The following is a 14,234-nucleotide window of genomic DNA, read 5'->3' as shown; positions in this document are numbered from 1 at the left end:
TGAGGAATACCATGAACAATGAAGCTGTGGTTGTTTTCGCCTTCAATTTTGTAAATAAAATGATAAAAGATTCCAAACGCACAGTTTTTCCTGTTGAAGAGCAAAACTTTTAGTACTGAGAAATGTTTGTGTGTAGTTTTGAAATACGGTAAGCTTTCAGCAGCACTCCCACATACTTACCACTGCAGAAACAACAGATGACAACAAGGCAGCCACAAAAACGTGAGACAAAATCAACCACTGAGATGGCGTTCCATTGCCAAATACTTTGAGCAAAACATGAAAATAAAGATTTTCTTTTTGTTGTTTTCAAATTCCCTTTTCATCCTGAAAACATTTTTGACTGTTTTTCATGTAATTTCTTGTGAGAGCTGTCCCAAAGCTGTCAAATTATTGTTTTTGTTTTGTAACGTGGCATGTTTGGACATAGCTCACATAGTTTGTCTGGTCTTGTTGTTCAGCGGGGTGGATGTGGTATTCCCCAAGAACCTCACAAAAGACGCACAGTCCTAACTGGCCTAGTCCTAACAATGCCGGACACACTGTTTGAATTATGTTGCCCCATAACGTGCAGATGGACACAATGAGTTGGGAAGGGGGAGGAGAGCAAGAGGACGACAAGACAGAAGTTTTATCAAGACAATTTGTTAAAAGTCGTCTTTGGTATCAAGAATGTGAGCTTGCCAGACCTTTTATTCCTGTTTTTTTTGTTTTTTTTTGGTGGTGGTGGTGGTTCGGCTCACATCAATGTAGGTAAATATGTTTTGTGTTATTACAGTTTCCATAGAACCTTTGGCCCCGGGATCCTTAAAACATTTTCAAAACCTGAAGAAGAAGATTTCCGGGGAGAACAAAGCACGCCAGCCACAGTCTGGCCCGCCATGAGAATGTCAAAACATCAAGCGACAAAAAACTGGCAAGACACACAACAACCAGCCCGGGCCACCCACCAATGCACGCTCACACACCGATGCACATCAACTCTCTCTGTGTGTTTTTTTTTTTCTTCCAGATCGCTCGCGTATTGATCAGTGCCGTCTATCTCTCCCGTCGAAATGATCCGCCTCTATCCGCATCTATTCTGGCCGGGTCGACAGCGGAACTCCTCTGGAAGCAGCACAATTCTCTTCCTGTGCCATCGTTCTGAAAGCTCAGCAAACAATGAAGAGGACAAATGGCAGATTAATGTTTTTGTAAGTTGACAACGTTGCCATTAAAGTAACCATTGTCCTCTAATTTAATGAGCCGGTGGGAGAAGGCCAAACACGGGATGACAAGACAGAAAGCTCAGCGACAGACGGAGTGGGAGAGGAGCGGTGAGAGAAAGTGAGAGAGGATCAATTAGTGCAGTATTTTTGGCATGCCGAGAGAAGCTCGAGCAGCAAGGGATGACTTTTCCATGACATCAGCATTTGGACGGTAGAGCCAGTCCACAAATCAATCAAAGCCACATTGAACTGTCTCTAAATGGCGGAACGTTCGCTGCAGCTTAAAGTATCTCGTGACTTTGAAATCCTCCGATCTATGTGGCGTCGCACTGGTCCAACGGCCCTAAACAATATTTGCATTTCACGTTCTGTTCCGATCAGTCTCCCTCTGAGCTGAGCAGGACTCACAGCGCAAATAAATGTAATAAATGACACCTTATTAAAAGTATTCAACAGATTAACACGCACGCCACACATAATTTGGTTCCGGTATACTTGGAGAAAAGTTGATGCAAGGAAGTCAAAGTAAAAAGTAATTGTAGGAATTATGATCGTTTGACGCAATACATATTTGGGTTCAGCATTAAAAAGTTCATCCTGTCTGAAAGCTAAACCCCAAATACCACACAGGGCCGCTGAAACTTTACCACGAAGGAAGACACTAATTTGATAAAACTACTTAAATGTTTGGGAGAACTGACGATAAAACCGGTTGTCATTGAAGGACTTAAAATGCCTAATAGTCCAAGGAGAATACGTAAATGTCGGCTGGTGTCCTCTAATTCTAATGCTTGATTCACACCTGTTCAACTGTATTCATCATGTTGCTTTGCCGTTCTCTCCTGAAATGAGTTTAACCTTTCACACAGTGAAGAGGAGCCGCTTTGCTGGTTTGCTACGTTAGGGCCAGAGCAGCCTTGGTAATGATCAAGTGTGAAGCCAATAGCACTAAAGGGCTTATCAGAGTCCCGATTAGGACGGCGGAGTTGGCTGCAAGCAGATGTGCCCTCAGACGTAATTGCGACGTAAATCCTGCTCTTATCAAAGAAAAACAACAGGGTGGAGAATGCCTAAACAAAGATAACACTGATAGTTAAAAATGAGGTTTTGTGACAGAAGCCTGACTACTACAGGTTAAAGTAACACTTTGTCCCAATTATTCTCTCATCCACTATAAAAGCCTGCAAGACACTCTAAGCCACACTTTTTTTTTACCAAACCAATGATACATCTTCTAGAAATGTCACCAATACCTGTTTAATAATGACATTTTTATTAGACTTTTTATCTTCTTTATTTACTTGTTAAGAGGCTCATTTATGGCTCAATTGGCTGAACACCTGAATTCATTGCAAATTTAGACTACTCTGCACTTTCTACCTCTTCAGTGTGCGACCACGTCTTCCAAAGTTAGTGGAACAAATCCCACATTTTAAAATGATAGTTGTATTGACGGGTGACATTAATGTCAAAGAGCCTTTTAGCATTGCTACATTAATCCCTTCTTCACCTTCCCTCTGGGATGAATACAAACAGACTGCCTTGTCAGTCGAACACCTTGTAATGCCAACGCAGAGATTCCCAAAACAAACCAAGGCCGCCACAGAGCGAGAGCATTATAAACACATGTGACGTAACAAAACGTCAGAAGCTGAGAAGATGACAGCCATAACAACATCTGTGTCCTGTCTGGTTCACTGTCTGCTGTTCTTGCACTTTTTGGGTCAAGATATAGAGGGCAAATAGTGCCCAAAGCAAAGGCACATCACATTATACTGTAATAATACTCAATCAAATGGAAAAATATTATTTCTGCCTCTGAATAACTTTCTATGACCCAATTGAATGGAAAAATATAGTATCACTGTCAGATATTTCTTCAAAACATTCCAGGAATTAATTTGAATTACTTCTTGTTGTTGACGCTGTCACAGAGACCTGTTGGGCCAGCTATAACTTTTGTTTTTGAGGTTGTAGCCTGTGGTGACGCTTTATTGAAACGCAATCCTGTACAGAGCTTATTTCTCCATTTTGTATGTAAATTAGATGACTAAAACTTAACAACCTGGTATTAATATAATTTAATATTCTGTAATGCAGTCCAGTAAATAACCGCGCCACCACATAACAATGTTTGCGGGACATGAAGTCGGATGGGGTAATCCCATTCTCTGGGAAAAATCCACAATCAGCTCCAGCAAGTAGACATAGTCATCAGTCATAGATTGTCAATGTTTGATGTATTACGGCTATGGTTATGAATTCATTAAATTGTATAAACTCAAGTCGGTTAGTTACCTAAAGGCCTGCCAAAATGTACAAAGAGCGGTACATTTTTTTCTTTTACTTTAACAAATAACTATTCTGGGGGACACCCTCATTGATAATAATTCACCAAAACCTCAGTCTGTTCTGACCAAAGGGAACATAAAAGAACGGAAGCATCCAGCACTTTCACTGAGTTGAGACTAAGGACACTTCCTTAGTTAACTGGACCCAGCTGTTGAAGGTAACAGAATTTACTCCCTCAAACAAAGTAGCGTTTGCTTTGGAAATTGCAGACGCCCAAAGGAGTACGTGGTATAGCTTATATTTACCCAGTGATTTTTTGTTTGGAGAAGATCCAAAAATGGACACAACATCATTTTAATAACATAAGGTTCATTTGTCGCATAGAATGACGAGCTCACAACCAAATGATTGTTGAAATGGAGCAGACCCTCCTGGTTGTTCGAAGGAACGTTTCGTGACCTCTACACACTGATGCGTTAATTAATTATGGACGCCAAAATAAGAAACATAATAATTCCAGGGAACATCTCCACCGCCGCTGGCACCTAGTCGTTACCTCTTTGAAACCGAACAAAAGTCTCTCTCACGGGCCTCGCAAACTCCTCCACTCATCTGCTTCCGAGAGACCTGCAGAGTTCTTCAGGTTTCCTAAAAAGTGACCATTGACTAGGTAGTTCCCCAAAACATGACCATTGACTAGGTAGTTCCCCAAAACATGACCATTGACTAGGTAGTTCCCCAAAAAGTGACCATTGACTAGGTAGTGCTCCAAAACGTGACCATTGACTAGGTAGTTCCCCAAAAAGTGACCATTGACTAGGTAGTTCCCCAAAACGTGACCATTGACTAGGTAGTTCCCCAAAACGTGACCATTGACTAGGTAGTGCTCCAAAACGTGACCATTGACTAGGTAGTTCCCCAAAACGTGACCATTGACTAGATAGTTCTCCATGTTTGACAGTCTTATTCATCATTCCACTTTTTAATTCATTTTCAATTTTTTGTGATTTCTTTTTTTCCAGGAGGATCTCCGATTGCTATGAAAAGGGGCAGTGAGACACAAATACAATGAGCCACCTTTAAAAAATGTTTGAAAATAAAAGATAGTTTGAAATAACTGGCTATCCATCAGGTAAAGCTATAAACAGCCACAATAAAATCACAATAAGTAACTTTGAAAACTTGCTAAAGGCATGAGTAGACTTACTTGTAGAGACTGTCGGATTCCAGGCACTTGAAGACCACTGAGTACAACACCGAGTGAGGATGGTCTCCGGTCCTCTTCCCAGCGACGACACACGACGAACCCAAACCAGAAAACAGATCATCCACTAAGCTCAGAACTTCACCTGGTAGAGAGGAGTGGAAGGCAATGAAGGAGAAGGAAGGAAGACGACACAAAAACTTACCAAAGTTCACACTGGAAATGATTTGTACTGTGTGGACATTTTTCATACTTTTTTGCTATGAAAATAAGAAACACAGCTCCGTCTTTCCTCAATATCTTTCCACATTATTCAAAAGATGAACAATGATGTTGGCTCAACATTCATTTAGTCATGGATGCATTTAAAGATTTAGGAAAGTAGTTATTTTATGATCAATGATTTGTGTTATGATTGTCACTTCTTCCCCGCATGAGGGGAGACGTTTGTCACCAAGCCTGCTGCTAAATCAAATAGGACTTTTTGCTGGCAGAAGTCCACGAAGACTACACTACAGGACTGTAAAAAAACAGGATTTATTTCCTCTATGAGAACACTTTTATACTTTTACAATGATATCTCTCTGAGCACCCTGTCGACTCACAAAACACTACTTTACAAGTCGTGGAATATCTATTATGTCAGCTTACGGGAAAGACCCAAACTTAATTTCACTTCAACACACATGAAGGCTGCCAGTTTCCAGTATTCATCGGGGTGATGGAATCAAAGAAGAACAGTCAAAATAGTTTAGAAGCTCTGAAATGGTTGGATTCCCAACTATTTCTTCACATGGTAAAGGGCAAGCAGCGTTTTGGCTTATGGTACATGGGCCAACTTATAAACATGGGGAGTGAGTCTGGCCTGTAGGGCACAAGGGGCTGGTAAGAAAACGTTGTAAAAGGGAGGAAAAAGAACAGTAGGATTTGAAGGATTTGACCTTTCCACGGAAAGTACCCTCCTTATAGGAGTTTTTCCCCTACATACATTATTGCACTGGGGCAGTGTTGCTCTTTCAAACAAACATGATCTTGGTTTGGATTCATTCATTTTTTTTTTTTAGTTGAAACATGGCAACAACTCTGAATGAAGTTGTTGATATCAATATCAGTGTGTCCAAATCTACAATTTCAATGTTTTTGTTAAATCACAAGATCCCATGCGCCCTCTTTTGAATCTGAAACTGGGTTTGGAAAACCTCTTTCAAGAACAGAAACTCTCTGATTCAACTCGTTAACTGGTCTTGCAGGCTGAAATGTGGGTTGAAAGCCGAACCCGAGGTTCACCTCGCCTCTCACAGTGGATCACCGGCTCAATTTCACTTGACGATTGCCACCCTTTGCTAATTGACTTTCTTCTCTCTGGAAGGATCTTTATGGTCCCAAGGTATGGAACAAAGTGGTGTGAGATGCTTCGGTCCAAGTTGTATTTATGCATGTAGGACGTTTGAATGGTTATTTAAGTATTCGGCATTGATGTTTGTCTGTTCTCTGTGTTCCCTCGTCTGCCACCACAAACCAAATCGTCTTACAAATAAAGGAACCTGAACCTGAAATGTTTACTGTGTTCTTTCTGACATAAATACGTTGTTATTTTTTAAAATTCAATTTCTTTATTCAATCATCTTGCAGTGGTGCTATGTGCTTTGTGCTAGTTGTCAACACGAGTGACAATGACATTTGCATGGTTTACAACTGGCAAATATATTTTTGGAGAAATGTAATGCTACCTCAATCATGTTTTTCGTCAACATAATGAGGAGAGATTTTTGGTGAATATCAACAATAACATCTTGTTATGTTGTAACAACTGAAACATGAGTCATATAATGTTACCCTAATTAGTTTTCTTTTTAAAATTGGTAAACGATTTCCCAAGTTATTCTTTTGTGGAGATAATTGCTAACATTGTAATTAGGATTCACCAGATTCAGCCTGTGTTCATTTTGCCCTTTGAAGTTATTTAGTAAAGTAAATACGAGAGGGGTGCCAATTTATTGACAAATTTCTGCTACAAAAGGATATAAGTAGAAAAATACTTCACCAAATGAAGAGTACAAAGCTGTACAGAACAAGGAAATACAATGAGAAAGGAAAGGAGAAAGCCAAGTTACAACAAAGGGGAAAGATGAGTACGCATTTGTCTGGAAAAAAAATACAGCTTGAACTCCCCACTCAAGCAAATCTTTATTCCAATGTGTCTATATTAAGATTTTAGGGACATTTGTATTTACTTATAGATATAACTTGTGACCCTGCATGCAGAAAAGATGCCTATACAAGCCTCTATATGTATCTTCTGAAAATCAATCAAATATCCACACATACAGCACCGATTATAACACTAATAAAATAGTTGATTAGGGTGTTTGTATTGTCCAAAACATATGTATATGTATGAGTAATAACAGAGTATTACACACATACTGTCTTCCATAGTTATGAATAGAAAGGAGCATCTTGGGCTAAGCTTAAATTAGAAACATGCGGCGATGTGTTATGAAAGAACATTGTAGTTTGAATAGACACTGACGCATGTGGAGGACTAAACAAAAGTCAAATGTCTTTAGTTAGTCTCTGGTTGCATACGGTATAATTATCTATTTATGGTCTCAGCAGGAAAACACAGAAATCTTATAGTTCTTTAAGAATGATATACCTTTACCTAGGAAGCTCTGCCACACAACAGATGGTTCAAACCCTCTCAAAACAGAGCCATCTGAAAGCTATAAACTGTTATGAAATTACATAAATATATGCAGGCTTAGTGGAGGTACAGAGTGTGCAATCATGTAGACACAGTAAACGAGCAGATACACACAGCTCCTAATCAAGAGATTCCAACACTTCACTTCATGACGTCACTGTATAACTGCAGTTTCTGAATCAGTAGCACTTGTAACCTTGTCAAAGACAATTATCTAAAAAACAATTCATGTACTGCTACATATTTTCACTAATTGATCACTCACTCAAAATCCTTGAACTGTCAACCTGCTGGTTTACATCATATATTCCCTATTTTAACACATCCTGCTCACTGAAGTTCACAAATAAACAAGAATGTGTGGTAAAAATGTGTGGCGTGTGCATGCATCTGAGGCAGTGGAGGCTGGGGGAATGAAAAATACATAGAGTGATGAGTTTGAATGTGGAGTTTCCAGACATACGGAATGACGGCATGACGTTTCACAATCAGTAGAAACCTTTGTAAAGCTATGTCTGTAAGTTTGCTGATTTCTTTAATCATCTCCTGCCTGCACTTTGGTTGCTTTTAAGGGTCTTGTGTATCAACCTGGCATTTGTTGATACTCAAAATCAAATCCATTAACCCCAGAAGGAGATATCGAACCCACCCAGACATAGCATTAATGGTTTTACCCTTCTGAGGGGTTCTTCGTGGGTAGTCATGTGGTTCCGTCAACATTTATGTCGATACCAAAAGCCAGAACAGCGCGCAGCTGGCAAAAATTAAGGGCCCCAAAATTCTATTACGGTAAAAGCCATTTTGCATGTTCTCCAGCTTATGTAGCGATTAAAACCTCATGGTAAATGCCAGGTGACCTTTTTAGTAAAGCTCGAAACGGAACAAATAATAAAAAATCATGGAGAGAGGACGAGATGGGCTGACGGACGGGAGAACGGCCGCGACTCGGACCCACACACACACGATCGGGCCTCCTGTGATGCAAACAAGTCATGCCGAGTTTATTCGTACGGAACCCAATATCATATGTCTCCGAGGGCTCTGCGGACTCACAACAGCCACAGTCCCTGAACCGGACTCAACCAAGTTCTCCAAGAAGAAAAGGAAAAACCCCTCTTGAAAATCCTTGTCACATAACAAACACGGCAACAAAAAAAAAGGGGGTGGGCACGGCCTGGGAAAATTAAAGAGAGCTCCTTTTTCTGTGGGCAGCCCCGGTTGTTGAATAGTTGCCATGGGCGGGGGCAGGGCCGGGGGGGGAGAGCAATAACAAAGAATGAACTGAGCATTGCTCATTGGGGAAGAGAGCAATTTAAATCTTGTTGAATGGCAACGTATATTTCGGGAGAGCTGCGTAGGCATGAGCACAAAAAAAAGAAGAAGAAAAACACACACCTTCAGTGGATGGGTCCTTGTGTGACAGGAGGCAAAGACAGGTGTGAGGTGTGTACGTGGTGGAATTCTGTCAAATGTCGGAGGGCAGACCTGCTGCGGTGTTATCTCTCCGACATGCCGTCTTGTAATTATGCCACTGAATTCACTCACAGTGTAATTGCCACAGCCATTTGCTGTGTGTTTGTGTGTCTACCCGTGTGCGCTGGAAAGAGAGTGTACATATGAATCCTAGAGGTCAGTGGGTTCACACATTACAAATCTTTTTAAGGGAAGGCCAAATTATTTAACCTGTGGAGGTGTGATAATAGTATATAATACATTTGAATTCTGCCGTGCTGCATGCTGATATCCGCAGTTCACACTATGTTCTTTTTTCAAATGTGTTTTCTCTGTTTATCCTCTCATTCCCTTTCTCAAATTAGATTTCAGTTTGTCCTAAACCATCCCTCCCCTTCGTTCCTTCTTCTTCTTTTTACTTTCTCTCTTTTTCCCGCAACCCTATTATCAGTGCAGACATTTGCACAGTTGCCTCTGTTTAAAACAAACAAAAAACAAGCTTCGTATTAACAAACAAATCACAGGCTTTATATTTCCTTCGCTGCCAAACCCTCCCAGGCCTCTTCTGTTAAACAGCTCTCAACCCTCCGCTCCCCACAACCGGGGCTTCTGCAACGTTCTGCAACCTCTCTGACTCTAACTCGCACGCGGCAGACATTATACAGGTACCGACCAGCAACTCGCTCTCCTGGAAACTATTGCCTCACAATGCCGCCTATGGAGGGAAATTCAAGTGAACAAAACAAAGCAAAACAGTGTAGAAGGGGTCTACCATTGAGTGGTGGGGATTCTTTTTTCCAACTTCAGGCTCGGTACACATTTGCTGGGAGGAACACAGCTCTGTGGGACGCAGGTTGAGTTGCGCAGAAGATTTTCTAATCAGGTGGAGGGACATCCCTTTGGACGACCCTGCTGAGGCATTGTGTCGGCAGAAAGATCCATCATTTATTGATGAACATCTTTATTTCCAAGGTTTAAGAGAGTGGGCTGAAATAGATTGTCTTGGAACTATATGCGTGCACTTTAATGCCGAATCGTGTATTACAGTGCATTCTGCGTCGCTCAATGCAGATATGTCCACAATTCAGACTGTCTGTGTGCCACTATCTTGTGTAATAAAAGTAGTTGATGTATTATATGCAAGAAATACATCTCAAGCAAATAAGGGAAGCGAAACAGAATGAACTCGATGCATTTTCATATGTCTTGGAGGAGTTTTTGTAACCTTGTTTCTGTTTAATTTGGCTGTTGCCCAGTTATTGTAAATGCTGAGCCCAATTCAGTGCTGTTCTGTTATTGTGCATATGAGTTGGGATAATAGCTGGTTTATTAACATTGACTGATGGCCACAAAAGGCCCCTCAACACACTTTAATGTATTAAAAGGAAGGCACTGAAGGGCAGCATCCTCATCTTGTCTTAATTAGGATTCAAGCACAAATCCATCAATTTGAGTTAGAGGTTCCACTAACATGAAACGTCCATGTGGACAAAAGGGAAGAGGGGATGTTGTGGTCACTTAGAGACGGAGAGACAAAAGAGTGTAACCAGGAAAGTCTAGACCCATGTCGAAGAGAGAGGCTATGGATGTGTGTGTGTGGAGAGACAAAAAGGGAAAGGATGCAAAAAGGGAAAGGGAATGCAGAAAGCCCTTGGCCCCCTGCCTGCAATCAGCAATCTGCTGATGGCAAGGCTCGTGACGAGGAGGTGCACAGCGTCCATTTTTAGCGATGAGGTCATCTTTAATTAACAAAACAAAGAGAGTCGGCTGTGTCACTCCAATCTGTTATCTGCACCCATACCCAAGGACACCATTTATCTGCATATAATTCAATCTCATTGAATGAGGGCTTATCGACGCATTTTTTTGGTCTCAAAAAAAAAAAAAAAAAAAAGAATGGAGCTGTTACATAAACGTGGGATGGGGGACACCGCTGATCACGGAAGAAAATTGGGACACGAGGGAAAAAGGTAAAAAAAAGGGGTTTGTGACAGAAGAGGAGCATGGAAAAAAGGGAGATCAACGTGTCGTCCATCCAAGGATGGAGGATTCACACCTATGGAACTAAAATGCGGGAAAAGATCAAATGGCTGATCTGCTCCTCAGTCCAACAGTGGCAGCATGAGGTGACGTCATCGTCTGTCTGCCTCCCTCCTCCGTTCCTCGCCGTCGCTACCCTTTGTCTTTTTCTTTTCTGCCAATGCTTCTCTCTCACTTCACTGTGTCTCCGTCCATTTTATACGATATCTTCTGGTGTCGTCATTACTGCCAACTTAACGCATTGCCGTGTCTTCGGTGGTTCTTTGTGCCACTAAATCAAGTACCGTACAGCAGTGGGGACAACACAGAGACTCACAGGTTTTTAATTAGTACCAAGTGTGTGAGAGTGGAGGGAAAGATGCCACAAAAGGTGCCACGCCGTTGAGTCCATTCACAAAAAAGCGTCACCTCGGCGTAGTTGTGATTTAAGGAAACGCCGTACATCCAACGAGACAATAGAGGGATCATTAAAAAGTGATGATGGGAACTAATGGCGTTCTGAATTCAGCCAATTCAGGGTACATTTGGTCGAGCCTCTTATAAGACAAATATCCCAACATAGTTGGCGCCCTCCTTTTTAACTGTTAACTCATGTTGAGAAGCTTAAGGATGTCTCATAATACAGTACAGAATCTATACTGTCTCTACTATAGATGAACCACTAATCATTCCCGTACTCCTGCATCCATTTGTGAAAAAATCTGCTGCTGCAGTCTCTCTGTTTTGGGTGTTCACTAATCTTTGAAGTACATTTTTATTGGTAAAGGTTGTTTATGTTTAAGTGAAACAATGTGAGTTCCTTATAATGAGGTATCAGTCTTACAGCACAAACATTTAATAGCATTTTTTGCACTTCTCTTGTGGTCAATGGGTTTTCTGAATGGGTTTTTGGTTAAATGCCTGGCATTAGCATCTGTGGTTTTGACGAGTAAAGTTTACGTCAGGAAATACCTGTCCTGTAAATTTTGAAGCTTTTATGTGTCTCGAAAAAGGCTGTTGCTAACAAGTGACCAGTGTCATCAGTGACCAGTCCATTTCAGCGATGCTGTGTGCACTCACACTCTTGGGCGTTTTTTTTTTAAAAAGCCATATATCATCGGCTTTTTAATTTAGATGACTGCGTCCATGCTTCAATAATAATAAAGTACTCTTAATATTTGAAGATTAACTTAAAAAAACAAAGCGGGTAGAAGGAAATGTCTTAATATCATTTACACAATCTTTATTTTCTTTGTTAACTATTTTTGGGCAAGTTTTAAAGCTACCTCTTGAAATTTTCTAGAATTTTCCATTTTGATACTCTTGTCAGATGTCAGTAATGTTAATAATATCTGTGATGCTGTGTGTCTTCCCTAAATAGCACAGTTGTTTTGACCTACAGCTCCATAGGAATGCTGAGTCCCACGCTAATTCATCAGCGCTGCCTATCTATCTGGGTTCTCTGTGAACGCTGTCTCTGCATTGGTGTGCCATCTAGAGGCCTGTCTGAGGCCAAGTGAGGTGGATCATTCATATCCATCACTGATGTGATTGAAATCGGAGCAAAAAAAAAAAGAGGCCTGCTAATCAAATCGCACGAGGGTTTGAGCCCTCTGGCTAAGAATGAGTCGTTTTGAAGATACAGTATTTGACACAAAACCCCAAAGGACTTTCTCATTATTTTTCACTAAACAAAAACACAAAAAAATAGATACTACATTTTTGAAAATAGTAATAAATGCTACTTAATGCAGAACATTCCGCTGTGTGGGGTGTGGAAAAAGAGAGAGGCCCACATTTAAAAGGAAAAGCCTAAACTGGTTTAAACCGCGCCGTCCCATATCAGGCTTTACAATCTCAACCGAGTGTGGGATTCCTTTTGAACCACAACACTGGGGCCTCACATGCACAAGCCCCACAGGAACCCCCAGGAAGTCCCTGCGACAGGGCCATGACGTCATCGGCACGAAATAATAGCTAAACAACTCCATAGATGTGGCTTACTGTGATTCACACAAGTGGACAACTGTTTACGGATAAGCTTATCAGACAAGGAGGCTTTAACCCGACACGCTGGGCGGCTTGATCCTATTGGGAGGCATACACCAGAGAAGTTGCCCTTATGGTCCACGCCCTGTGATGTGAGGAGTAAGGAGACAGAGGCAACACCACTAGAGTTCAAATACCACTGATGATCTGGGTTTTTCTTTCATTTAAGGTTTAGTTTTACACAGTCATTGCCCACTAGCATTGTCTACAATCCTTAATCAACCTGCACAGGGAAGAGGGGCACACCGACATTTTGATTTGAAATAGTCTGCAGATCGGGCCGAGTTATCACGTGTGGAGACGGTGTATGGCCATTAAATCTCACCTTTGCATCTGCTCTTTTTCCCTTCTTGAATAAGCCCAGATGAGACAGTGAACTGCAATCTGGGATGACCTCATTTTCACCCACGCTTTATCTCAGTGAGTCAGTGCCCCTCTTGATTTACTGGCCTTGTAGGAACAGGTGATCCCTCTCTTCCTGCTCCAGCTGTGCATCTGGCACTGGCCATGGTCGGGCTTATGCTATGCAAACCCACAGGACCTGGATGTCGGCACTGACCACGGTGTCTGCAATGCCCTAATCCTTGCGGGTGACAAACACAGGTTGGATGTTGGGACACCCCGCGGTGACATGCTAGGTTGAGCAAACAGCAGGTGTATAATCCGCTACGGCGTCAGAGTTCAAGGGAACCCTCTATTGAAGCAAAATGGTCTGCGACTGTGCCTGACAAACAGGAAACGCTTCCTTCAGTTTAAGCACGCTCTAAAAATGTGTTTTATAGACTGCTGTTGTCAGTAAGGAAGGATTATTAGACTCTCTTTCCACGCAGCACGTTTTTGGGCAGGGAACCCTCACTATTAGATTCCCCGGACCAGATGTTGCTTCCATGCATTTCATGTATATGTTTGTGTTTCATTTAACTAGCTTCACAGTAAGGATGGGGTCTAATTGTTTTGAGTTGAGGTGATAACACCCTCTCCATTGAACTGTCCTAGGTTCCATGGCCCCCAAATGAGATTTCTGCTTCTTTCTCAAGTCTCAAGGAACCAGAATGGATGTCTGGGAGGATTAATGTCATTATATAAAAGCGGACTTGGAATAAGAACATACACTCACCGGCCACTTTATTAGGTAAACCTGTCCAACTGCTCGTTAACACTTCATTTCTAAGCAGCCAATCACATGGCGGCAACTCAGTGCATTTAGGCATGTAGACATTGTCAAGACAATCTCGTGCAGTTCAAACCGAGCATCAGTATGGGGAAGAAAGGTGATTTGAGTGACTTTGAACGTGGCATGATT

The 14,234-nt window shown here is 41.6% G+C and overlaps 1 protein-coding gene across 1 annotated transcript in view; it reads right to left on the bottom strand.

The window, feature by feature from the left end:
* Positions 1-14,234, bottom strand: part of LOC119227020 (astrotactin-2-like) — a 170,199-nt gene that overhangs the window by 5,588 nt on the left and 150,377 nt on the right. Inside the window, exon 20 of the mRNA XM_037485466.2 lies at positions 4,708-4,849. Within this exon, the coding sequence (XP_037341363.2) occupies positions 4,708-4,849 (142 nt within the window). The remainder of the gene's footprint in view (positions 1-4,707; positions 4,850-14,234) is intronic.

Source organism: Pungitius pungitius, chromosome 18 (assembly GCF_949316345.1).
Source record: "Pungitius pungitius chromosome 18, fPunPun2.1, whole genome shotgun sequence".
NCBI lineage: Eukaryota > Metazoa > Chordata > Actinopteri > Perciformes > Gasterosteidae > Pungitius > Pungitius pungitius.
This window is presented reverse-complemented; position numbering and strand designations above follow the sequence as displayed.